Below are 27,813 nucleotides of genomic sequence, written 5' to 3' on the forward strand. Positions count from 1 at the left end.
TACATGTTATTGTTGTAAACAAACTTATATGTGACTACTGTATTTTTATGTGTTGTAAATGTGACTTTGGAATAAGTTTGTTAAGTAAATTGCATTTCCAAAAAGTAGTAAATGAGTCAAGACAATTACAAATACATGTATTTTAAATCATCAAATTTTCATCCTAAGATGTAAACAATATTTTAATATAAATCATGAATACAGTGATACAAATACTTATATAGGATAGACACGCAAAACTGGGTATCATTAAAGCCTTTCTACCACAAAGATTTTTTAACTATTTGAAATATTTGTATATACAGATAGTTACGTGTAAACAGTGTGGCAAGTCAGTGGTCATAAATACATAAGTGTATTTATATCTCTGGCAGGTACGAAAGGATGGACTGGACGTGAAGAACACAAGTTGTTCTCTCTGGGTTCCTATGTAGGCACTGTGTTGGTAGCAGCATTTCCTCCATCGCTCCTCCAGTCCAAATAGGCAAAGAAAGTACTCGCACCATATGCTATGGTCACCACAACTGCAAAAAACTGACACACAAAATCCTTAATATATTTCAAACTACTCTTGTGCACTATCCACCATTTAAAAATGTAGTATTGAGTTTAACATAAATAAGTCCTTGTGTCTTTCTCTCTTGTGTTATACTGTTATGGGCGGGTGTGTGGCTACCTTAAAAATACATATTAAACTTGTAAAGTGTAAAAATATTTAGTTCAGGACAGTTGTGTAATATATGTAAGATACCACAAACTTACCGCTGCAGCTCCCAAATGTCCATGGTAAAAAAAAAAAGGCACGTATGCTGCATTTGTGATGAAAGCAGTCAGATAGAGCACTGTGACCACAGCAAAATAAACCATTACCTGTTGGAGACAAAAACGTCATTGTCAGTGCCATGTGAAGTGTGATGTCAATGATACATATGTATTTACATGTTTTGTACTAATCTGCTACAACTTTAGCTGTAACACACTTGGAAAAACAATTACATGGACCAAAGTGCTGTGGAAATATAAATGTAGTATCATCACTTGGATAGGGTTGTTTGCACTAATGCAGGATTCTTAACCCTTGTGACCTCAGAGCCCTACATTTTCAGTACAAATTAGGCTCATGGGTCCAAATTAACATATTAAATTATTAAATATTATTTGTGTGGCCCTCAAGGTGACTATAGTTATGAAACATGGCACTGCTGTAAATTCTATTATTGTATTTAAAAAGGCTACTGTAATGTGTGCATGAAGTTTTCTTACCACAAGAGTCCAGGGTACAGATGAGAGGTTTCTCTGCACTCTGAACAGAATGATGAAGAATAGAATGAGGGTGAACAGCCATGAAGTGACGGCCACAAACAAGACCCAGCCATACGCAGCCGTGTCTCTGTAGGGAGTGCTGGCAATCAGAGCCCAGTGCAGCAGCCCCAGAACCTACAGGTGACAATATTTATATTTTAGTTCAGACAATTATAGGAATTTCCTGAATTACCAACCACTAAAGGTGCACTGTGTAACTTTTCTGGTGGAGGGTCTATCAGATAATTTTCTCTGTGGAGATGTTATTGCTTTGTCTGGAATATTTCACAGTATGGTAGAAAACTGTTCTATTTTCATGGAGATCAAACCAGATGAAGTTGCAGGTCAGATCTGTGGAGAAGCAGACCCGCTCAGTCAGAATCCCTTTTTCTCTAGGTATTTTTGAGCTATAAAACAACCTGTAATTTAATAAATGTAAGGCAGAGCTGTTTAATATCATACTGTGGAACAATCTAGGCAGAGCAATGACATATCCATAGAAAGAAGCAGGTGACAGACCCCCAACCAAAAAGTTACATAGTGCATTTTTAAACTATTGCTCACGCACATTGAGAGCGTACACACAGGGACTGTATTATGAATGCATGGGGGAGTGCCAGGAGTAAACAGCACAGACATCTACTGAATACAACATTGTAATTTCCTTTAGCCTTTTATCGGTACAGTCAGAGTATGTCAACATTATTACAACACCTGAATGCCCTGAATCAAACAAAGTAAAAAAGGGTGTTTAAACAACAACTGGATTACACTGATTTACAGCATCATGACAGAACAGTTGGTCCCAGAATAAAAGCGTTTTGTACAGGTGATGAATCCAAAGCACTTAACTCATTAGGCTAATACGTTACTCAGGCTTCAATGATTATTAACTGCTCAACAACTGACATTACCAAAACGCTATCTAGTCCACGAAATATAGTGTAAAATGTACTGACAACCTCACAATTGTGTATAAGTGGCACAGATTATATATAATTTGGAATAGAGAAAAGCCTGCCATCAACTACATGTTAATATGGCTTAAGTTCCTCAAATTGTTCAAACTAGAAACATTTCCTTTTTTCAAAAACAAGATAACACAAATGTTTAGAACTGTGATTGGCCTAAGTGAGGCGATTATCTGCAACTATAGAAGCATTGGCCTAATAAAGATAAAATATAAAATCACACAGCAACTTATTTAGACAATAAAATTATAATACATTCACAGGATTTAACATATAATAACAAACACTTTTTTAACTCCACAAACTCTATGGTTTAGTGGCCTTTTAAAGATCAAATAAAGTTTTCTGCTCATTAAAAAGAAAGTAATGTTTAACAAAGGCAGCATTAGCGTCTGTCTTCGAAATTCACTAGCAACAAGGTAATAATAGCATGGTGTTCAGAGGGAGACATAAGCTGTGGGCCATAGGGGACAAAGATCTCATGGGTTTGTAAGTCATTTAGCAGATCACATGTTATCTTGTGTCGACATAGAGCCTAACCCAATGCAAATATGCTACACAAAAGTGCAACTAGAAGGGACATTATAGGAACAGATCTATCCAAAGCTGTAAAATGTGAGTATAGGGTACTGATCAGTTTTTAAATTATCATTATAGGAGAAGTGATAAATGCACAAAAAGAAAATGATTCAAAGAAAATGTCATTTACACTGAAAATTAAAGGAGTAAGTTTGAGCATTAATTTCAGATGTAATTGTAAATAAAGCCTTTAATCAACAAATAGTTTTCTGTTTATCCTTTCAGTAATGTACAAAAACAGTAATACTGATATAATAAATATGATATACTTAATATTTATTATAATAATATGATGTAATGCAGAATGTGGTCTTTAAAGTATTTTTTTCAGTAGCTAAGTAAAGAATAGTGATAGAACTGTACTAATATGAATAATAATCTGGGGCGGGTATTAATATTTTCACAGTAGAAACAAAAACAGTTGAAAGAATCTTGGCACATTTTAATAAATTATTACTGATAGTTAATAATTATTTATGGAAATATGATAACACTGACATTCAACATAAATTATGTATGGATGTACCGACTGTGTGCAATGTGCTACAATAAACTCACAATTTCTGCGATCATGAGGATGGCTGGGATGCTCCTCACAAAGGAATTGTCCATGCCAGAGCTGACCTGAGTGGCCAGGCCCCTCAGACTGTTGCCCCCCTGATGCGAGCTCTGGGTGCTGGGGCTACTGGTCTCTGTAGTTACCTTTGATGGGAAGTCTGCCATGATTTCAAAAATGTGTAAAACAATATAAAACAGAATTAGTCCCAACAGTCACTAGGAAGTGTCCTCGAAGACTTGAAAGTTGTAACCCCTGACAACATTCAAGAGAAGAAAATAACAAATAAAAATCCACACAGTGAAGTGTTAAAAATAGAAGTAGTCTTCTTCCTCAAAATACACTGACATATAACTGATGTCTGGGTGGATGCGCCTGTATGCACCTTGCCCTGCACAAACACAAGTTCAGAATAAAAAGTCTTCAGCAGCCTGACCCTTTCACACCCCCACTCGTCTCTCTTTCTTTTTGTCCCTTGCACCTCCCATATGGTGCTCTGAAACTCACCTGAGCAACCAAGTCACTCATTAACATAAAAACTACAGCCAGGAAATGCTGGGATAACAACGTGTTATTACAAGTAAGCCAAGATTGGTAAGATAACGTAGACCATAATACCAAAATACAGCGAGTTTATAGCCAGGTACAGCAGCTTTTTTGAGCAAATTGTGTGAAACATAGTTTGTCTATTTCCTTTTCAGGGATCACCACAGCAAAGTACTCTGCACTACCCTGTCCTCTGCATCCTCCCCACCACCACATCCCCTTTTCCTTCACATTTTGACCTTTATGCCCACGAAAATTTTATTACCATTTTTACAAGAATGGTAAATCATTACTGGACTAGGACAAAGTGAAAAGTAATTCAAAAACGAAACGTAGACCTAAGAAGGACCTATGGTTTTAGTCCCTAAAAGTCCCCCAAACAGTACTTTTAAAAGTTCAAGTAGGGCTACTGTACAACCATATATACAGTCTATGGTACAAAAAGCATTGAATAGACGCTATCTAGTGTTAAAAAGATTTTGCTGTAAATTAAAGCATGTATTTTTTTCTTTATTTATTTCTTACCGAATAAACCCAGGTGAATATATCTGTGCATGGATCCATGATAGACAAACATATTGTATTTTCCCAGATTTAGTTGTACTTTATATTGATTTATTGTAGTGTAGAGAAATGTACATTAAGTGCACTGTATACATGCATACTTCTTGTGTTCATTGATCTGCTCGAAATAAACAAATGAATCTCATGCTGCCTACATAAAGTCAGAAGGTGGCAGTACAACGTTGACGCACTACGTAAGCCACCCGGCGCAAAACGCCGAAGAAGAAGTGTTATGGTCGGTGTTAACTTCAGGGACATCCGGTACATCACAGTGTTTAGGTACATTATAACAGGCATTATAACAGGCAGAGTCAAATAGAGAGAAAAAGAGACAGATAAACAGAAGAAAATAAATACCATGACTATTTGTTTATTTGCCAATGCTAATGTGGATTAACCTGCAATACAGAAAGCTGCCATGGACGACTCGTACAACGATGAGGACGAGGTGTCACCTGAACTTCCAATTGAGGTAAATACCTTGAGAATAAATTAAATTCACTGACCAACCATACTGATTTAGTTTAATTCTTCTACGCCCGATGCAAACTATTAGTATAAGGCGACTATACCATTGTGCGTTCTCGTGTCAGTCATAATCTGAGAGCCTTTTGCTTTTTGGTCATTCGCCCACACGGTTTTCTGTATTTTAGCTCAACAAATAACAATTTATGCTCCTCTTTACTGTTAGCAGGGATCAGATAAGTCAAAAAATTATGGTAGTCCTGTTTTAGTCCTGGTTTAGACCTGATGTAGTCCTGGTTCAATCTTAATTTAGTCCTGGTTTGGATCAAATTGGTCAAAAATAGGGACACCACCAGGGACATTTCTTGTATTAAACTGGGACAAATTACTGTTTTTGTATAAATCTGCTGGCACAGGGGACACAGGGCTCAAAACTGGGGCTGTTCCGGGCAAACAGGGATGTCTGGTCACTCTATACTGGTAGTCAGGCAGGGGTTTGCCTTTAATAAGCACATTTCTGTCTCCCTTTCTCTCATATAGATTATAGTTTATATCCTGAGCCTTGTCAGTGCTTCAGACAGAAAAGAAGCTTCACTTGTGTGTCGCAGTTGGTACTATGCCAGCCAGGATATGCACTTTCAGGTATGTTGTTTTTTACATTTTATGTGGTGTTTTCCATGTTCCATGTCCACCTTCCCCTTTGCTCTGTGCAGAAGAACCAGACTTACTCCTTTCCAGCTTCTGCTTCCTCCTTGGAGCTGATAAGGGGTCTTAGCAGAAAGCCACGCTGCAGTCTGGTCATCAGTCAGCTGGATGGATTTGGCATGTGCCGGTCTCTACTTTTGGAGGTTTGTTAAATTTGTTAGGCTATTAATACTAGTACTTGAAGGTGCACTGCGTAACATTTATAGTGGAGGGTTCGCCACCTGCTTGTCTCCATGGAAATGTTATTGCCTGGTCCAGAATGTTCCACAGTATAGATTAAACCTAAATCTATCACAAGGGACACAGGTTATAGCACTATGTTACATTACATTTCAAATCTGTGGAAAGTCTGCCTTTTCCCCCTTTCCTAATTACTAAATGCTAGATGGATATGTTTAATGTCTTACCATTGAAAGTAATAACATCTCCATGGAGACGTTAGTAGGTAGAGGACCCTCCACCAGAAAAATTGAGCAGTGCACCTTTAAGGTACTATTAACACTCAGCATTATGGAGTAAAAATTCAAAGTTTGAACATATCACATTTAACATCTGCTAACTAAAGTGTGTTACATGGAATTCATTAGAAATATCACATACACTGAAATACATTAAGTATTGTCATAAACATGGAAGGCCATAAACCTCCCCATGTTCCTGTCACATGATAAGAAGTGTTAAATGTTCACATCATAAGAGCATTTGCACTACAAAAATATTTCCACTAAACCAATAAAATACTGAAATAGCTTGCTACATGGTTCAAAGTACACTAGAGCATAGTTGCTCTTTTCTGTTTTAAAGGTCTTTTTTATGAGTCATTTCCTGATAACCTACTTGAGCCTAACTTTACAATTACATTAATTACAATTTTATGATGACATTTATGACACCTTTAGTGTCACATGCTTACTTACAGTATTTAAAGTGTCCTGTCCTTTGGTATTTAGGTGGGACTGTCTCTAGGCCCTAAGGTTGAGAGCTTGGCCCTTCCTGGCAGCAGTATCACAGAGGCCTCCCTGTTGGCTCTCCTGCCCCACCTCACATCCCTGCGCAGACTGGACCTCAGGGGCCTCGACAGCCTCTTCATGTCTGGAGCATTTCTGTCTCGAGAGGAGCACAGGCAGCAGGTGATGTGCACCTGATACCTGTTTGTTCACACTTTTGGTTAAAGTCACACTAAACAGGTTCTGTATAAAACCTTTGACATTGAAGAGGATTAATGAGCCCCAGTGCTTGCAACTATTTTGTACACTGTCCCAAAGAAAACAAGAATATGATCTGACGAAGGGTATGAAAGGGTAGATGAAATGTTATCAGAAATAATATTTAGTTTTATTTAACACTTTTAAACAAACATGACCCAAGGCTAATTCAGTGCTCAAGCCTTAAGTTATCTGACTTGAGCATATGACCTATGATGTCATACGAGTCTCAATAAACCCAAAGCCATATTACTCTCTTTATCCTAAAAGGGATCAGCTATGGAGGAAAAACAAAACAATTTATTCCACTCCTGTACTCTTATGCTGTCTCATTCTGTTCCAAATTGTATGCTTTTTAGTCCCACCCAGAATACTGCTGTGTAATTAATACTTGCTCTTTCCCCAGGTGCGGACAGCTCTGTCTGGACTCCAGGAGCTGGACCTTTCTGACCTCCGATACCTCTCTGACCTGACATTTAACCGCCTGACTAGCTGCACCACTCGCCTCCGGCGCCTCTCTCTGGCTGGTTGCCACATTGCATTTGAGTTTGATCCATACAGAGGCTGCCCTGTGGGAGTTGTAACAGATTCCTCTGCTTTGTTGTCCTTGAGAAACTTGAGAAAGCTGCTGACAGAGCAGAAGTCCACCCTAGTGGCTCTGGACTTAAGCCGAACCGCCATCACACCAGAGTCACTGCGGACCATTGCACAGGTTTGTCTAAACATTCTCTGTAACCTGAATTTAAAATGTACATGGAAACATTTTATATTTACATTCGGTTACAGGTCCCAGGTCTGGTTTTAGAGGAACTGTATCTTCAAGGCTGCAAAGAGTTGACAGACTACTCAGTGGAGGTCCTGGTCAAACATCAGCCAGACCTGCAGACTCTGGACATCAGCGGCTGCACTGAGCTCACCAGCAGATCAGTGACGGCCATTGTACATGGTCTCAAGTCATTGACGCACCTGTCTTTGTCACGAGACTGGAAGGTCACAGAAAAGGGTGAGCATATGCAGCACATCTGTACAAAAGTGCAATGGGCATGCTTGTATTTTGATATTCTTCATTGTGTGTTACGGGACAAACAGACAAACAAATGTACCAATTGTTATTATAAAGTCATTTGCACTTGTCATTTGCACTAAATGTTATAAAAGATTGCATTAGAAGGAAATTTAACTGTATGCCTCAAGAGTAAGGATCTTTGGAGATATGGTTGTTTTTGTGGGTGCAACCTGTGTGATAGGTGTTTTTCTGTAAATCAATCAACTGGACCAAAATTATTATAACTATTAATCTCATTGTTTGTGTCATCTACAGGAGTTGCTGATCTGCTCTCTGTGCCCTCTCTGAGAAGTTTGGACCTCTCGGAGTGTCTAAACATTAGCGGAGTAGAGACAGTGAATGGTCTAACAAGTTCCAACACAGCCAGAGCACAGCTGCAGACACTCCGTCTCAAGAGCTGCACCTACATGAGTGTATGTCTAAAACATGTTTCAAATATTATTTACATGTCTAGCTTGTATTAAAAACTAGGGATTTTCTGTTCCGATTCTGGTTTTGGATCCTATTGGCGCTGAAAAATGTGCTGGATTGGATTTCAGCTTCCAAATATCGGATCAGATGATATCCTTCTTAGACATATAAACCGATGTAACAAGACTATTTACTGGTCATAGTTGGTCTCAATGTTTGAACTATTATTTATACAAAGTTGTTCTGTAGTGACTTGAGAGACAAAAAACAGCATTTGGATTAATTTTGCCTTATTTTATTTTTGTTTAATGGAAATAAAAGCTATTCTCAGTTTCTGCACTGATATTGGCTAACAGCAGATCAGAAAGCTATAGTATAGATATAGAAATTGAAAATGCTGGATCATTGCATCCCTAATAGAAACTGAATTGATTTTATTTTTAGGATCTGGCAGTTTTCTCCCTTGTGCAGCTCTTTGGGGAGACTCTCCGTGAGCTCGATCTGACTTCATGCACCAATGTTACAGACCTGTCAGTGCGTGCCCTCTCCACATTCTCACCAGGGCTCAAGGTGCTGAGGCTTGGCTGGTGCAAAGAAGTGACCGACTTTGGCCTACTGGGTATGATGAAAGTTATCAAAAGTGATCCTGACAATGAAATGGTGAAAACTACAAATTACTCCTATCAATATTGTTGCATTTTACACAATGTATTTACAGTAATTTACTCTTCAGGGTGACAATGGTCCAAAGTTTACAAGAACTTTTGGGAACATGGGCTTCTTCAAACCTCCTCAGTTGCCTTTTGAGGAGAGGCCCAAGCAGGTGACGCAGACTACCTTAAAGCATCAGCCTGGTTCTTCACTCATAACTCTGACTCGACTGGAGGAGTTGGATCTGTCGGCATGCCCCAAACTCACAGACAGCAGCATCACACAGGTGGTTTGCCAAATGACACGGCGTGCACTACTTTAAAACTCATATGACAGGAACTACTCTTTTTACTAAAATACAGTTAATATATTTAAGATTTTGCTAAACATAAAAAAACATAAACATAAATGTAAAAAAAAATCTTACTTCCTGGTTGAACATCATTTTACCTATCATTCCTCGAATGTACACAGAAATTGTTTGACAAATAGAATGAAAACACATTTATTTTGTTTAAATTGTCAGACTTTTTTTTTTGTGTGTGTGTAAAATGTGTCTACATCAAGGATAAAATTCTCCCCAGCATGTCAATATGAAACTCTCTAAAATTGAAGTTCCTGTAATTTCGAACACATTTTTCAACTTTTCTTCATAAACTGCTTCCTGATTGGTGTAAAACAATAATTAATATTTACAAGAAGTATTATCCCACCTACTTAAGTAGAAATTAAAGAAAGGTCAAAGCCTGTCATATTCACTTTAAGAATGTGTGTATTCAGTTAACTTTAACAAATGTAATTTATTTTTTGCTCTTTGTTAATATATTCTAATGGAATGTGTGAGATGTGTGTCCAAGTAATTTCCCTTTATGATCCACAAGGGAAATTAAAGGAAAATACATGGTAATCAAATTCAGAGATAATAAAATTTGTAAAAATGGTATGTGAAATGAAGTGGTAGTGAAGGAGACACACTGCACAGATGACAATGCTGGCTATAGCGCAATACAAGGTTACCTATTAAATTAAGGTCTTTAAATTCATAGCTATCACTTCAAAACCTAACCTAAATGCACTATTCTCAAGCAAAAGTAACATTTCCTATTTTAATCTTAACTGAAACACATCAAACAGTTAATGTGTTGTTTTAGTTCTTAATTATTCTGTGTTCTTTCTTTTGTCCTTCATTCAGGTGTTGCAGTTCCCAGATCTCCAGCGCTTGTCCCTCTCTATGCTCCCTGAAATTAGTGATGCCAGTCTAGTGTCTGTAGCCCATCACTGCCGCAGCCTCACCCACCTGGATCTCAGCGGGTGCCCACAGATCAGTGACAGAGGAGTGGCTATAGCTGCTCCACACCTACACAGACTACAGCACCTCGCTCTCTCCTGTTGTAACAATATAACTGACAGGTTTGGATTTTAAAGCATATTTGTGTCATTTTGTGTATATTTATGTCTTTGTATTGTGTTTTCTAAGCTCCAGTTTTTCTTTTAGGTCCCTGTCCATTTTGGCACAACACTGCAAACGACTCAAAACACTGGACATCTCAAGGTGCAAAAACATTTCTGTCACAACTGTGGAAAGACTTCAAACACAGCTGCCCTTTATAGAGAACATTCACTGTAAGTTTATAGGTGGGACTGAGTTCACACTTTCCCTTTGACAGTGTGATAAATGTATTTTACTGACCAAAGCCTACTCCATCAGCCTTTCCTTTTGCTAACAGTACAAATGAAAGGTTTACTATTGCACTGAAACTATAAAATACAGAATACTATCTGTACATTGTACAGTGGTTAATACAACACACAAAAGTACCTTTTGTTGAAATGTTGACCATTATATAAATATATGCTGAAATATGCTGCTTTTGCTCGCTGTACCCTCAGGGCTAATTTATTTTATTGTGGTAAATCACCACAACGCATGAAGGTATTCCTTTTCTCTTGACCAAGATATATTGCTTTCTTAATGGTTAATCATGAAAGAACAGGTTTTAATACATTTTAAAGTATCCACTGGAAGTGTTATATGCACTATATAAAATAAGATAAAATAAATATTGACATTTTGACACTTTATTTCAAGGCACTTTTCGTTCTGTCAGAATAATGTATTTTTATTGTAACTGTTTGCTGCAAGTGAATACATGTATATCATGTACTTTACATAAAATCTTCAATGATTATTGTTTGTGTAATAAATTTTAATTAACAGACACAGGCAACCTTCCCATTTGTTACCATAAACAATTGTTTATTTCTGTTTAATGGGCAATGCTGTACAACACAAAGTATATGCATGTATCTGGAAACAAAAGCAGGAATGTGGAGCACTCAAGAATATGATTGTATTTTAGCAGACTGCAGGACACATTTTCATTATGACTGTACATCAGTAAAGTACCATAGTAAAACAGTGAATATAATTTTTAGGTATAAATGTATTATTCTGTGTTAAAATGAGCATTCATAATTTAAAACGCATAAGTCATAGTGGTAACAAATCTGGGTCAAATATGTACCAGAGACATTTGTTATTAAAAGTAGAAATTCATAAAAGTACCAAATTCTATATTTTAAGATAAAAAAAAAAAACATAAATATAAAGGATTTTGTATTTGTAAACCTAATGCAAAAGATCAGTCTTGAGATTTGCTAAATCCACAAAGAAAACTTAGCAATAAAGTTGACAGCCACACTATCTTTATCTGTGTATAGTAGCTGTTTTCAGAGATAGGCAATGGTGCTTTGGAGCAGTTATGAGCTTTGAATGTCATAGGTTTGTGCACATTCAGATACTAGTCCTGAATTATTACTGTGCCTTAACTGATTTCAGAGAAAGAGGGTGAAGGCCGATGAGGGGGTAGTGGTTGGTAGGCAGTGTGTTATAAAAAGTACCATATGGAGTTTAAAAACAATGCTGTGTGCACTGCCCTGAGCAGAATTCTCAAAGAATAAAGTGTCTCAAATGGATTGCATATTTAAGTGCAGTAATGAACTGAACCAAACTCACATTTCCTTTCACACATTCTGAATTTTCACTGATGACACTATTGTTCAGTTTGGCTGAAGTCGTAGCAGAAGTTGTAGTTGCTGGGTGGTTTGGGAACGGCTGGTGCGCGCTCAGGAATCTGAACGTTTTCCAGGTCCAGGAGGCGCAGCTTGATCTCCATGGACAGGAGGATCTCCAGCTCACTGCGCATGGACTCGCTGCTCATCTCTCGGCCAAGAAGAACGCTCAGGCCATCTGTCCATAGGCAGAACTGAAACAGGCAGTGAGAGGGATACACACCTAGTGACCACATTGAAACTAGACACACACTGCACACACACTCTGCATAAAGACAAAATACATGCATAGTAACAAGTATGTTTTATGAGTAGCATTTACATATGTTTGTCCAGTCATTTACAGCATATAAAAGTTATCTGGACTAGCTATAGAGCTGCTTTGAATAAGCTTCATCAGTTCTGAATTAATTCAATCCAAAGGCCATCAGCATTGTTTGATTGGACGATTCTGAATAGGGCTGCCAAGCTCCACAGCAGATAAATATATACAGACAATAAAGTAATTTTCAAGCCATCCCAAGAAAGGGTGCATTCTTGACTTGTTGGTGCACATGAACATTCAACATTTTACACAAATTAATTTACATTAAATAATATATATATAATACACACACACGACATATATGTGTGTATTATATTATATATATATATATATATATATATATATATATATATATATATATATATATATATATATATATATATATATATATATATATATATATATAATTTTATGTAAATTCATTTGTGTATATATAAAATATAAAATTTCAGGATTAAACTCACATCAGTTCTAGAGGGGGCAATAAAGTTAAGGCTGTCCTCTACATCATAGGTGATGCTAAAAGCCAGGTCCAGCACTTCCTGTATGAAAAAAAAACAAAAAACAAAGAAACAAAAATATGAATAATATACTACTACCTGTATATTATTATTATCTTCATAAAATTGTAGTTTTAGTTTTGAATTAACCTTTGTCTGTTTTCCTTTGTTTTCTTTCATATGAGGGCAGTCTTTTCCTGTCAGCAAACCCTTGATATCTGCCACAGGAACTACAAAAAAGCAAAAAAAATGAACAAAAGAAATTGTGGTAACAGCTTATTAATAAATTATAGTAATTTTGTAAATTTTTGGAAATGTATAATTATGCATGCTCAATTTTTACTTTAAAAAGTAATATAGTAATTGAACCATATTGAACCGAATTACTTTTTGTTTGTATTACTCAACTTAATAACAGATAGAATGGAAACATACTTTTCTTTTGTAGTGTTTCGATTGGTGGGATGTCAGTGTCCTCCTCCACATCACCATAATGAAGCATTTTGTGATTTGGTGATAAGCGGCAGTACCAAAGTTTATCTGTAAAAAAAATCAAATTGAAGTAATCTAAATTAGTCATAATAATTATTCTCTCATTTCATTTGTACTTTTCAGTCTAACCTTGTCTCCTCCGGCTGCTTATCTTTCTGAACATGGTGCCCTGACACAGCCGGTTCAGTCTCTGCTGACGAATCAAGTCCAACAACTCAGGCTTCAGGCGCTCCTTTAGCTCACTAAAACAAATACTATTATTAGTTCAAATAATTTCCCTTGTGGATCAATAAAGTTTAAAGGTGCACTATGCAACTTTGGAGTGAGGGGAACTGCTTGTCTCAGTGCTTCCCATTAATACAGACTATGGTGGTCCCACATAGTCTAGAATTGTCCCCCATAGTCTAAAAACACCCTGGACTATACTGACACAACAAAATTAGACTTTGTTGCTCATTATATTATCATAAACTTATTAATGACACTACACTGGTTAGAAATGACTGGAGAAAGAGTAAATACAGGCAGTAAATGACAACTATACAAATTGAATGAGATGACATTATTCAAATAAAAATAATTTGTGCCACCAGTCTTAATAAAATAAGTAAAAGTAATTGCTTTGCTGTGGAATGTTACAGTGTGGCATGAAATTTATCTATCATGCATTTATTCAATTAAATGTGTTTAAATAGTGTAAATATGTTGCATTCTTCTTACTGTGAGCAAAATCACCACTCCACAGACCTGTAACATGACCTGGTGGCATCGACTTGTTTCTATGAAGTTAGATAAACGCCATGTTGTAGATCATTCCAGGCAAAGCAATAACATCTCCATGGAGATTAGCAGATAGCAAGCCCTTCACCAGAAAAGTTACACAGTGCACCTTTAAGTCTGAGGTCATATTTTTAATCAGTGTAGAATAATATGTGTTTGCAGGGGCACTCACAGCACAGGTGGAGCCAGAGTTTCTTCCTGGTGTAGACGCTCTGTCTGCCGTAGTTTGAGGATCTCGCTGTAGTTGAGGGCATTCACTTTGTTTTTGAAAAGCTCCAGAGACGTTGGTTTACTGGACAGTGTCCGCGTGATCTGCTCCCTCACCACCTGCATCACCTGAGAGCACAGAGAGGTTCAGCCATTTATTTATTCAGAGCATCAAATACAATGAGCAGACATTGGTAAGAGATAGTAAATGTATAACTTTTATCTTATCTGCAGGTTACATTTGAAAACTAAAAAGCAAATATTACTATTTTCTGGTCTGTTATAACGCTGTTTTCTGTTTACCTGGAGTTGTGTTTTATTTCATTCACACACGTTTAACTCACAAACTCTGCATATTTAGGCTGAGTTCTACTTACTTACTTACTTAAATCCTCCACTGTGTTTTTCACTAAAATCATTTGGATAATTTCAGACCTTTTAATTTAATAATTTCAGAATTACCCATGACTTCTGAACTAAAGGTAAAAAGTAGCTGTTAACTTGAAAATGACCGCTTCATAACATCACAAAGTGGACCTGAGCATTTTCAGTTTTGGAGATAGACTCAAACATGTGTGAATGAAACAAAACAACTCCAGGTAACAACCTTCTAACATGGTTTCACTAGAGTCAATTTTGTGTAATATAAGACCTTTAAAGTGTTAAATATTAGATCGCCAGCTAGGTGCAGAGCAGAGACACAGTTTCTTCTCAGATTAGTTTTACTGACATTCATTCAGCTGGTCCCTTTTTGAAGGATGCCAGAAAAGTTTCCCTCACCAGCACTAGAAAGATTTACACGAACTTGAAATATGAGAGCAAAAGTGTAGTTCAAACAACTTTAATATTTACACAGCAAAAAACAAGACATGATCTTGTACTGAAATGAAAACCAATGAAAAAAAACATCTTTATGGTACTAAGAGAAAGCAAGAAGTTGATTTTCTTGTTGTTTCTTAAAATTGCCTCTCCAGTTGTAATCAAGTCCCAAAGCTTTCCCTGCTCTATCCTTACACATTAGAGGGCGTCCCTTCCCCAGCAAGAAACAGCAAGAAACCAGCAAGAAACCAGTTCTCCTATCTCTGCAGCAGTCGGCATGTGGAACACATTTACTTACACATTTATTAATAATTATAATAGTCAGACAGTAATGCCTGACAAAGAGCAGCTGTACAATTTCTGTATTAAAATGATACATCCCTATAGAGACAGTGGGTGACCTTGGTTACCCAAAAATAGTCAATATGTTCAAATATGTTCAGTGTAATTGGAAACATTTGTTAATCAGTTCTATTGCTTTAATGTTGTGGCTGTATTTTCAATTTCAATCTATGGTCTAATCAATAATGTTGAGCCGACATGTCCGACTCTGGCGCTGCCTCGATTGCTGACCTAGATCATTCTTGTTCACACCCATTGATAGATTATAAACAATTGGTGAACAAAGAGGAAATTGACTTATTTGTACATGTGAGATGGATATTCTATAGAAGAAACAATTTAAAATATTCACCATTTATACAAAACATAATCCTAATCCTGCATTATGGTTTAAATTGGTTTAGTTTGATCAAAAAGCATAAAAAGGACAGAGGACAATACTGGGCCTGTTCTTATTGGTATATTAACAGTATACTAATACCATTTGTTGATCACTGTCTGTGTAAGAAGCAGCTAAATAATATAACATAATAAAATAATATATAACATAATAACAAAGAACCTTGTGACTAGTTTCATTTAAGAAAACTATAAAAATATATTGTAATCATTAGAACCTCCATGTTACCTTACCTCCATGTTTTCTTCTTTAAATCCTCTTGCTTTTCTCTGTCATTTAGTTCTAATTGAAAATGATGCACTCTAAAATTGTCACTGGCTCAGTGAAAGTGAATGGCCTGTCACCTACATGACAGCAGAGGTGCAGGCCTGTGGCTGTTGTGTAAACAGACACCCTGTTACTGTCACAGCCCCTGTGTCAGATGCTCTGGCCAATAGGAGGCGGGGCTCCCTAAACCCTGCAGCACATGGACACTCTGGACTTATGTGAAGAATGACCGTTAGCACAGACTGTCCATACTTAGAGCATGAAAGCTGCTGCCAAAAAAAAGATCATTACAGAACTACTGATTAACATTTTATCCGCATTTTACCTATTCAGTGCTTTCTACTTTAGGTTCTGACCTTTGCCTTAGTTTACATCTCCTGTCTTGATTTGTAATTGCTACTGATGGCTTGGGGGCTTTGTCTGTTGCGCTTCCTAGTCCCTCTGTTTTTGCCGCCTACCACGCTTCTCTTTGTCCACCTAATGCCCTTTTGTCCTTGCCCCAGAGCAGCCGAGGCAGGGGGCGAGGGCCCAAAACAAAAGCTGCTCTGCTGTCATGGAGCACGGCCTGCACCTAAAGGGTCAAAGGGTGGCCAAGTTTTATAACTATCAAGAGAGTGCTTTGTGGCAGTCTGACGATGGGGGAAAAATGACCCAGGACAAAAGCTGAGTCATCCCGTCTTTTATGACCACTGGGTTTTCAATATTTCACCTGAACAATGCTTAAAGCTGGACTGACTATAAATACAACAATGTGTGTGTAAGGTCACCATGTTGTTCAGAGACACCGTCTGTGCTTTGTATAGAGGCATGTCAGGAGCAGTTAGCATAAGAATGAACTGAGAATACAAATACACCACAACAAACCCCTGTGTGACCAAATGCCCTTTTACTAGTGAGCAACATATTGTGATTCTGTTGTCTTGTGTATTTGCCTCAGTCTAGTCATGAATAATAACTTGTTTATTCAGAACATTGGTATAAAATAACAGCAATTGTAAATGTGTATTGTGTATTTTTGTACCTTATCAAAGTCCTCTTGTGTGGCTCTCATCTCCTTCCATGTCTTGTTGAGGAGCTGAATGCAAATACAGAAGAGCTCCTCCAAAAGTCGGTCCTGACTGAAGAAGATGGGGTGGTAGTTTGATCCTGTCTCTGAGGCTTTTGACAGAAAAAAATATTTGACAAGATGAGCTAAAACTGCCTATCAAAGCTCCCAGCATTTTCATCAAAGCTCTGTACTTACGAGGTTCTCCAATTCTAAGGATTTCACACAGGATCAACGTAAGCTGGATGCTGCTCCTGGCAAAGGGACACTCATGTTTGTCTTCTCTACTGCTGTTTTCAAGCACAAACTGAGAAAAAACGCATAATAAACAAATGTTATTTAAAGGTGGACTATGCAACTTTTCTGGTGGAGGGACCATCAAATGTTTTTTCTCTGTGGACATGTCATTGATCTGCCTGAAATGTTCTACACTATGACATTAAACAGCTCTACCTTACATTTATTAAATTAATGACTGTAACTTGGTTTGGTCTCCATAATGAAAGGTTTAAAACCATACTGTGAAATATTACAGACAAAGCAATAACATCTCCATGAAGAAAAGCATTTGACCGACACTCCACCAAAAAATTTACACAATACAGCTTTAAGTATCTGTATAAAATGAAACACATAAGTAAGATAATTATGCTACTCACCCTGCTGTATGCATCAGGATACCGTGTGGCAAAATAAAACATAGTGTCCAGCGCTAACAGACCAGGAGGTGTTCGAACCAAATCTTGCCCAGGATTACTATTGTTCTAATGATTGAAGAGGTGAGAAAATATTATAAGCAATGTTATAAATACATACATAATCTTATTTTTTATTTTTAGATTGAAACTCACAGAAAAACCTAATTTCTTGAACTCCTTTGCACACAGCGAGCGCCGTCTTTCATGGGTCAAATTGTTTTCAGGTTCTGTCTCAAACGCAGCCTGTCTTAAGCGATGGAGGATGTCTCTTTGGTCCTGATCAATAGGAAGAAAACATGATTTCAACCAGGTAAATATTCTGAACCTGCATGTGAAATGGTTTATCTAAGTTGCAAAACTATAACAGAATTTATTCATGGGTTTTAGCTTGGCCTATCTCAATAATTACTATAAAGAGTTATCGTTCAGTAGATGATGAGGGTCAGTATTTTTTTGTGTTTTTTGTTTTCCTTTGTACTAGAGGGGAACTTTTTGTTGTTTTTCAGTTCTGTGACTGGATTTGAGCAGTGAAGGGATGAATTAATAACTTCTATGACTCAAAAAAAAAAAAACCTTCAGAAAGAAAAGGGTTGGCATGAGCATTCCAGAGAAAGTTCCACAATATTATCATCGAGCTTACCTGGTTGTAACTGTCCAATGGCGTCCTCATTCTGGGCTCTAGATGATTTAATGTCACTGACTGGAGCACATAGAGGTAGTGGGCCATCTCATCCTGGACCGAACCCGAACTATGAATAATGTTCTGAAAATAAAAATATATGTTTTTAGTCCTACAATAAAGACATAATATAAACAGAATCGTTTGGATCATCTGAACTGCTTCACCTTATAGATATACTGCCGCAAATTCTTCTTATTTAGAAACTCAAACATGTCCTGGAAGAGAAAGAGGGCAGGTTGAAGTGCAATTGCATGCTTTTAACATGAGGTGGAGCTACAGAGTCAGTATAGAAAAAGGTAGGTGAGATTTGATTTAATTGCATTGTGCACTCAACCACACATAAAGAGCACGTCATAGGGTCAGGCCGATAAGAAGGGCGTAATTGTTGACCTACTGTAACTATGAGGAAGTGTGTAACTCACAGTGACAAAAACTGTGAGGCCAGTAATGAATGAGGGAACTGTTTTCAACACAGTGATCCAACAATACGAGAGGAGCAGTGATAGACCTAAACAACAGATCCACTGTCTACAGAACTGAAATGTAGACAAGTGAATTCTAAAACTAATAAATCAACACAAACAGTTGTTGTAATCTACTTGGTCAGTAAATACAACAGAATTATCTTTGGATTAAATAATGGGAACAAGAAGAAAATGAGTAGGAATTTGTGGCAGCAAAAAAGAAACGGAAAAAAGCCAAGTGGAAATATGAGTGTTTACAAAGGGATTAGTTCAGTCATACCTCTCTGTCTGAGTCTCCAGCAGTCTGCAGTAAAGCCATAAGCAGAGCCATGGCTTTGGTTTGTATCAGCTGGTTTGTCCTGAAATATAAACAAAATGTTAAGTAATTAGTAATTAAGTATAAATGGCACCTCCTTTTTTATGGCAAATCGGGCTGTTTATGTCATGTATTTTGTAGTTTCAAATGCAAGGGCGTTCACAGAAGTTGTGGGTAAGCTGTGGTAAAATGTGGCAAGTTTCACAGATGAGTATACAGTTTCATCAAAGAAATGAATGATGCATTATGTAATTTTTCTCGAGGAGGGTCCTGTCACCATGAAGATGTTATTTCTTTGGCAGAACTGTGGAGAAGTGAGTCGGTTCACATATGCATGTTTTTCAAGGTATTTGTAGAAAATAAAATCACATTTTTAATTTACCATATTGTGAAACTTTCCAGGCAAAGCAAAGCGATAACATCTCAATGGGACCTTTTCTATAATCTATCTACAATACTAAAGTGCAACAATTCAGACATATATTGTATTTACCACGGTCGTACTGGGGACATACAGCCTCAATGTGAACCAAGGCTACGCTACTGTACTGCATGTCCATATTACGCTATTTTCTGATCTATGCTATAATAATATAATTGTTTCCTCACCAAAAACATATCTGGAGTTCTGCTTCATTCACACATGTTTAACACACAAACCCTGCACATTTAGTTCTTCTCTCAAACAGAAAATACTCCACTTCCACCAGTGATGTCATGTGGTAATACATGATGTGTTTTTTAAAACTCCATAGATGTTCACTTGGGTAATTTCAGCCCTGGAACTGCCAATCTCTACTGAACAATAAGTTCATGAGATCACAAGGTGGAACAGAGCATTTTGTGCTTTGTAGACAGTAGACAGGCTGATAATAAAGGGTTACTCAAACACGTGTCAATGAAACAAAATACAACTCCAGGTATGTTTTGGGGGAGGTAACAACATTCTGACATGGTCTGAAGCTCACAGGAGTACATTTTGCATAATATAGTACCTTTAGTATTAACAATATCTCTTAACAGTTTGAATGTACTTACACTTGGAGGTGAGCTATTAGTCGCTCCATGGTCACTTCATTCTTAACCTGCAGAAATAAGCTATGACTGCTCAGGACCATACTCTCCAGAATGTCTAGAAACCTGCTGGATAGATGCATCGGATGACTTTCCATTGACAAAGCTTGCAATCTGAAACCAGAGAACGAATGAGCACAGAGGAAGAGGACGAAAGCAACATAAAACAAACAAGAAATAGTTGTAACTATGCAACCTTTTTGATGAAGACAGTTGAGAGGTTTTCCCATGACACAATCCCATGGTCCATCAGTTCCATAAAGGCAGTTAGTGTATGTGTCATGATAACTGCACTCCTAGACAATACAACATACTGTTTGTTATCTTTATTTTGTGACAATAACCATACTTGTAGTATAAAAACTTAACTGTGATACAATAAAAAAGTTCCACAGTCCAAGGCACTTTGTTGGAGGTATTTAATAGTTTTTTTTTTGGTTACACGGGACAGGCCAACCAACAGAGTGTCTTGGACTTTTTTTTTAAATCATTTTTTACTCTAACACAAGTAATATACTACAAGCATGGTTATGTTCACTACTTGTTAGCTTATGAGCTTTGTCCTTGAGGAGCATCTATTCTGGACTTTTAACTAAGAAAAAACTCTCCTGAAGCTCTCACTCCTTTTATGTTTTTATACAAAACTGAAACTAGCTGACATGTTTTCCAATCAAATCATCATGCAGCACACACATACAAGTCCAATGCAATATAAAGTCTTACTCATGGGAGTCCTCTACTATCTTGACCAACAGTAGGTGCCCATCTCTGCTTATGAACTCTTGTGCAAAAGTCACATCTGTGGATACACTGGCCAGTTCCTTCAGCGAATCACAGCGCACGCCTGAGTCTGAGCTTTGGACGCCTTTGAACAAATCTTCTGCACAACGACCCTGTAAAAACAACACAACTTATGTGAATTAAAGGTATATTATGCACAATTTACTCTTGTGAACTTTAAGCCATGTTATGACATTGCTACCTCATCAAAAACATACCTGGAGTTGTGTTTTGTTTCATTCACATATGTTTGTGTAAGCTTATTATTAGACTGTCAACAACTCTGCTCTGTTCCACCTTATGATGTCACGATGTGGTAGTTTTAAAGTCACCAGCTACCGTTTACCTTAATAGAGATTAGCAATTCCAGGGCTGAAATCATCCAAAAGATTCTAGTGAAGGTATATGGAGTTTAAAAAACACAGTGGAGCACTTCCTATATTACCACATGACATCAGAAGGTGGAGCAGAGTGTTATCAGTTTGACAGGAGCGCTCAGAGTAAGTATGCAGGGTTTTGTGTGTTAAACGTGTGAATGAAACAAAACACTACTCCAGGTATGTTTCTGAAGAGGAAACTACATTATAACATAGCGCAATACAGGCCATAATGTGTCCCTTTATTGATAAAATATTAGTTCTTTTCCCAGTAGAAACAAGGGTCAGACCAAGGTACTTAATGCAGAGTCACGTTGGGAGGATTATAGTAAAAATCTAAATCACAATTATTTTGCTCAAAATTGAAATTATGATTATTTCAAATAATTTTTTCTATACTGTCAAAATGAAATTATAAAAAAGTATAGACCTAATATATTTTACTAGTTAAGTTTTGTGATACTTGCAGTATAGAAAAGACTTGATGTTCCAGGTTTTGAGTGACAGAACGAGTGCACATACTACTCTGAACTGGATAAATGTGATTAATTCTCAGACAGTTGTTTTTATAATTATACACCAGACAAATGCAAAACAAACAATTCTGTTCAGTGCTATGCAAAACCACACCGCCCAAAAAGACACACCCCCTCATTCAAAATTTTTTTTCCTTGATGTTTACTACTTTCTACATTTCAGATGCATATGGACATCAGATATATGAAATAATAGTAGTTGTTTGCATGAGATGGTGCGACAAACCTTTGTTGTAAGATGTAAAATGATGTAATCCCTCATTAGGTACACACAAAATATTTAATAATGTTTCTGTCAACTGTGTAAATGTACAACTGCTAAATCTGCAGTGTTTGAAAAGTGAGTGTTAAATATCTGTGGAAGTGTGAAGCAGGCCTATATTGTCCCCTATATGTATCTGAAATAATTTATCCCTTCTGCCATTTGCCTTTAAAATTCTGCGTTGATGTAATGTTTTTTTATTGGGTGCCTCTTAGACCTTTGAGCTCCTCTTTGTTCAGAATCGCTCCATGTATTGAATGTTTGTTTGTCACTACTGTGTTTTTTGCGGCTCAAACTAATTACCCCTGGTGGGATTAATAAAGTTGTCTGAATCTGAGGCTTGTAAGTCTTAAGAGTAAACATGGAAATATTTAGTAGGATAAGTAAAAATGGAGACTGACCGGGGCCTTGGTGAGACGTAGAATGCAACCGTTCTTTATGTCAAGGCGATTCTGCAAAACACAGACTCAGAGATGAACATGTGATATGAGCAATGAAGATGTATAAATAAAGTACCTTTGGTTTTGTGTCACTGACCACAAAATGCTGAGGTGTAGACTTGCTTTTCACACATTGGCAATTTGGTAAAGATAAACTCTAACGCTGTGCACGTTTCTAAATACAGAGTACAGCACTGCGCAAAGGGTAAAGCAGATGTGAAAAAATGCCTCATGAGCAAAAGTGTTAACTTGTCGCTGCTTTTCATACTGTTCCTTTGAAGGTGCACAAAGCAACTTTTTGGCTGGGGGTTCCTCAGTATGGCATTAAACAACTCTACCTTACCTTTATTCAATTACAGGTAGACTCAATGCTCAAAAATACCTAGAAAAACAAACAGTCAAACAGATCTGACCTGTAACTTGGTCCGCTTTGGCCTCCATGAAGATAGAAATGTTTAATACCATACTGGGAAATATTCCAGACAAAACAATATCATCTCCATGGAGAAAAGCATTTGACAAACCCTCTACCAGAAAATTACACAATGCACCTTTAATGGGATTTTAATACTAACTGACAGTGTAAACAATTAATTAATCATTTATGGTAATTTTGAAGAACAAAGATATAGGGCCTAACACTCTCACTTAAAGCTGGATTTAGAAGCATTTTTGTCACCGTGGTGAGTTAGCTAAGGTAAAAGTTCAGTTTTGCATTTGAAAAGAACTGCATAACAGATTGTCTCCATGCCAAACAGTGGATCTCTGAAAAGTTACCCGACACCCTGAGTGTTTTTCCAGCTGTTTTCTGCTTCTTGTGTTAGCTATCACACACCATCACAGCCCAGTTTAGTGTTAGTGCCAGTGCACATTATAAGTCACTGTCACAGTATCAAATGTTAGTGCTTTTACTGTAAGAAGAAAATAAATTATTCTCAATTACTGACACCAGCACCAAAAAAATCCTAAAATCATTTTTATATACAGTCTTTCCTTACAATATTCCTATAGTATGAACCTGCTTTATGAAATCAAACTTTCTGAATCATAAATTAAAGTTAATATCACATTAACAGCCAGATTAAAGCACATACAGGTTTACTTCTTTTGGAAAATATAATTAAATAAACTTTACTTATTATTGTCACAGTTAACTGTGACAATACTGTGACCCGAAAAAACACAATTATCAGTTAACCAAACACTCATGTCCCTACACATTATACATATAGTACAACTTACTGATTCAGTGATATAGGTCTGCACTCCATCTGCATATTGCATAGCGTAGTTGTCCGGACCTGGGAGATTCCATCTAAACACAGAAAAAAAAAAAAAAAACATATGCCAAAAACACATCCCACATAATTATGACACTGAACTTGCTCATGGCTCACGTACCCATCACAGACTTCCTTTATTACAGCAGACAGAGGCTTTTTCTGTACATAGAAAAAAAAAGAGAAACAGATGAATAGACTGCATTTCATATTCATGATCTATTTTCGGAAGCAAATTGTGCAATTAGGCCAAGCAGTTTTGTGAGAACCTTTTAAAATCAGAGTTTAGATTCCCCAAAAAGCAGAGACATATTTAGGATTGCATAACTTTAAGAAGAACTGATAACTCTTGAATCAGAGTGAGACTGAGTCTTCAACTGAAAACACAGACCAGCTGACTAGTTTTTAAACCATATCCAAAGAAGAAAGTAAATGTATCCTAAACTGAACCACTGTTGTTTCAATGACATTTTATATTTTTTCTAAATATCCACAGTATGGTTTGCCTCAGTGCAAATGCAGTGCTCTTGTTATGTGTTAACAAAATAAACAAGTCTAAGCCCATATCTGGCTCTTTACCATCCTGCTATTAGTGGTCAGGTGGTGGTCAACCCAAAGTGTTTGTTTTTTGTGGTAGAGGCAGTGGCTGCTTTCTGATTAGTTCATTTCATCTGTGTGTTTGGAGACACCTAGGCCACGGAGAGGAAACAAGAGGCCAAATGTGAAGTAGTACTTCGCTACATAATATGTTTATATATAAACTCTACCAGCAATGGTAGAGGGTGAACCCAATACATTTGTCTGCCTGTTATTATGTGTGATGTTATCATTAATACCACATTCAGAAAAACTCTGCTGCTAATATCTATCTAAAACATACTCTCTTTGACATTATTCTGTCATCTACAAGTTTTGTGGGTTTGGCTGCAGCTACAACTGTACTAAAGGTGTATCTGGGGAAGTGATATGCACATCTCATCTTTTTAAGTTTCACTATTCACACAGTCACGGTACAGATACAATACAGAAACAAATAATTCAATAGGAAAATGTCAAAAGACAGGGACAGTATTGGCATTTACTGTAATGTATCAATACTGCTCAAAGAGCAAGAAAAAATGCTGAGGAATTAACATTTGTATCAATAGTGGTGTTTAGCATGACACTGGGAGACAATCATCAGTTACCTGGTCCAGTTGTATGAGTTGAGGATATGCCCCAGGCATCTGGATGGCGATTTTTACTATATCCTTCTGTTGTGGCATTTTGGCATCTACTGACTCCACCAGTTCCTATAAAGTAAAAAAACAAAAAAACAAAGTAAATAAATTCTTTTAATATCACTAAGCATTGACCAGTTATGTTCATTATCAGTGTTGCTTCCTCTTTTACAGTTGATACTGTGCTATAAAGCTGAGACTGCTAAATGTTTTTTTTTAAACTCACTGCAGACTTTAATTTCCCCAGATGGTCCCTGCTCCCAGCAGACGTCAGACTCACTTCCTCCTCAGCCCTCACAGTATTCTCAGAGCTACAGAAGATGTGGTACTTCAGTCCTCCCCCTCCTCACGTTTACTTCTTTCCTCACAGACTCAGCATGTGGAAACTATACACAGTCCCATACAATCATCATGAGCACAGGATGAAGAGTCAGAGCTTGTCTTTGTTAACCCTTGCTCTATTCTCTATCCTGATTTTCTATTTGGAATGTTTTTAGTCAGTCAAAAACACTTCTTATGTGTGAAAGCATGAAATTTTACTTGTGATTCAACAAAAAAGTAAAAGTAAACCATGACCAGGACTTCCTCACAAAGACACTATAATTAGAATTTCTGTAAAAACGCTTTTTTACCTACACTGCTCCAACCAATCCACTTACAGTACACTTACAGTAATCAGAAACCAGTACTGTATGCTAATATTTATGAAACTGAAACTCTGAAACTATTTGAATCTAAACTTTAATTTCTATCAAAACAGTTAATAATACACACATACTGCACTTCCTGAGGAGATCACAGACAGCCATATTTCAGGGTATCTGTGGATGACAGGGCTGTGTGCTCATGTCGGGGCAAGCCTGGAGGAACACTAATATGTGCTGCTTATCTTGCCAAATATTCACAAGTTTAGAAATGGATTAACACGACTGTAACACAAAACTTTGCATCATTGCTCAAAGTCTGTCTCTGAGTCTGAGTCAATCAAGAACATAAGTGTGGTATAAAAGCTGATATTTGACTGGCTATTGGTAAATTTGTGAGACCAACAAACTCTACTGCCACTTTTTGCTTGACAAAGGATTTAATTGCTTTTTGGTGTTTTAAACAGAGTCAGTCAGCTGAGGTCTATGTCTGTACCTGCTATACACACTTTTCAGACTCAGGCCTACAGTTGAAGTGATTATGGTCAAAACGAACCTCGTCTAAAAAGGGTTAAGCTACAATCACTTTTGCACAGTGACAATGGATAATTGTACACACTTATATAATCAACAAATCACAACTAGGCCTAATTTTATGATGTTCAATGTTATTCATAAAGCTGTTATTCATAAAGCTACGTGTTGCCTTCCTTCATTTAAAGTAGATTAGGTTTACACTGTGATATCCGTGCAAATGAATTCGTGCAAACGACTGCTTTAGCAGCAGCTGTCATGAATTGTTCAGTGAACACTTTGATTCATTAGGCTTAACGCACGCTCCCCCTTTTGTTGAGCTGCAGCCCGGTTCAGGGTGAGGGTCTCTGCCGGCCCCCGTGAGGGCTTGCCCCGAGAGGGTTTGCCCCGGAAGGGTCTGCCCTGGCCCAGAGCCCTCACCTCAGCTCCCTGCGGACCACCACAGCGGAGTGGGAGGGTCTCAGCTGCCAGGAATTCCAGACCTGACATCGTGGACTATTAACTAAACGTTTGGGGCTGATCATTTGCATGATAAAACAAGACATTATAACTAATATTAGGCCGAATGAAAATCATACAAAAATGTTTCTAAAAAGTTTGACTTTCCCTCAAACCGTAGGTCAGCTCTGCTCCTTATTGTGAACAAGATTTACAGTAGGTTATTATAGCAGCTCATATAAACAGATAGTGCAGTTTTGTCCCGAGTCCTACCAAATGGTCTTACTAAAAGGTCCTACCGAATGGTCCTACCTGGTACAAGAAGACAAGTCGAGGGCTACTGTCCTGCGGGAACCACCGCACACATTTGCGCTGATTGTTTTTCTCTAAGCTGAAGTCACTTTTACACACGTCACTTTACTTGCGATAACATCCCAAATGTATAAAAAATATAGTTCAAAGGTCTTGGTAAAGATTTCGGACTTTTAACCATCTGAAAAAGTTCCGGGTTGGGTGAAGTTATTCACCAAATGTCCGCTGTCAAGAGAGTCGAGTTAAGCGCGACCATTTCCGGATTTGACATAAGCACTTGTAATTCAAGTCACTAAGGTACAACCTTTCAAATTAAAGGCATACATCGTGCTGCCTTTTAAACTTGAAAGCTAAAACAAACATACAAAATAGTGAATAATGTTTTTATTGGCCTAGGCTTGGTGGTTGCCTAGTCAAACTGGACAATTATTCTGGAGACAATTTGCAGGATGTGAGCGCAGAGAGAACAAATTCGTAGATACAGAA

At 37.3% G+C, this 27,813-nt stretch overlaps 3 protein-coding genes across 3 annotated transcripts; 1 reads left to right on the forward strand and 2 right to left on the reverse strand.

The window, feature by feature from the left end:
* Nucleotides 1-337: 337 nt before the first annotated feature.
* On the reverse strand, nt 338-3,728 carry pllp (plasmolipin). The gene is made up of 4 exons (XM_020935344.2): nt 3,411-3,728; nt 1,264-1,437; nt 763-870; nt 338-534 (listed from the first exon to the last, which is right to left on the reverse strand). The coding sequence occupies exons 1-4, from the start codon at nt 3,573-3,575 to the stop codon at nt 427-429; spliced, it is 555 nt and encodes a 184-aa protein (XP_020791003.1). The 5' UTR covers nt 3,576-3,728; the 3' UTR covers nt 338-426.
* A 1,010-nt stretch (nt 3,729-4,738) lies between these two features.
* Nucleotides 4,739-11,187, forward strand: fbxl9 (F-box and leucine rich repeat protein). Its single transcript, XM_020935055.2, has 11 exons — nt 4,739-4,990; nt 5,524-5,625; nt 5,697-5,831; nt 6,639-6,818; nt 7,300-7,605; nt 7,680-7,896; nt 8,215-8,372; nt 8,815-9,030; nt 9,104-9,307; nt 10,214-10,431; nt 10,517-11,187. The coding sequence occupies exons 1-11, from the start codon at nt 4,937-4,939 to the stop codon at nt 10,683-10,685; spliced, it is 1,959 nt and encodes a 652-aa protein (XP_020790714.1). The 5' UTR covers nt 4,739-4,936; the 3' UTR covers nt 10,686-11,187.
* Nucleotides 11,188-11,251: 64 nt separating this feature from the next.
* Nucleotides 11,252-27,590, reverse strand: elmo3 (engulfment and cell motility 3). The gene is given in 22 exon segments (XM_020934854.2): nt 11,252-12,287; nt 12,883-12,960; nt 13,069-13,148; nt 13,354-13,458; nt 13,540-13,652; nt 14,363-14,526; nt 17,247-17,383; nt 17,469-17,577; nt 17,930-18,034; nt 18,122-18,244; nt 18,609-18,731; nt 18,815-18,865; nt 19,395-19,473; nt 20,469-20,564; nt 20,566-20,618; nt 20,701-20,800; nt 21,228-21,397; nt 22,861-22,911; nt 24,142-24,214; nt 24,301-24,341; nt 25,367-25,471; nt 27,328-27,590. Coding segments are annotated over 21 exon segments (2,142 nt in total). The 5' UTR covers nt 25,445-25,471; nt 27,328-27,590; the 3' UTR covers nt 11,252-12,074.
* Nucleotides 27,591-27,813: the final 223 nt, after the last annotated feature.

Source organism: Boleophthalmus pectinirostris, unplaced genomic scaffold (assembly GCF_026225935.1).
Source record: "Boleophthalmus pectinirostris isolate CB_2022bp ecotype Guang Dong unplaced genomic scaffold, ASM2622593v1 HiC_scaffold_2, whole genome shotgun sequence".
In the NCBI taxonomy this organism is placed as follows: Eukaryota; Metazoa; Chordata; class Actinopteri; order Gobiiformes; family Gobiidae; genus Boleophthalmus; species Boleophthalmus pectinirostris.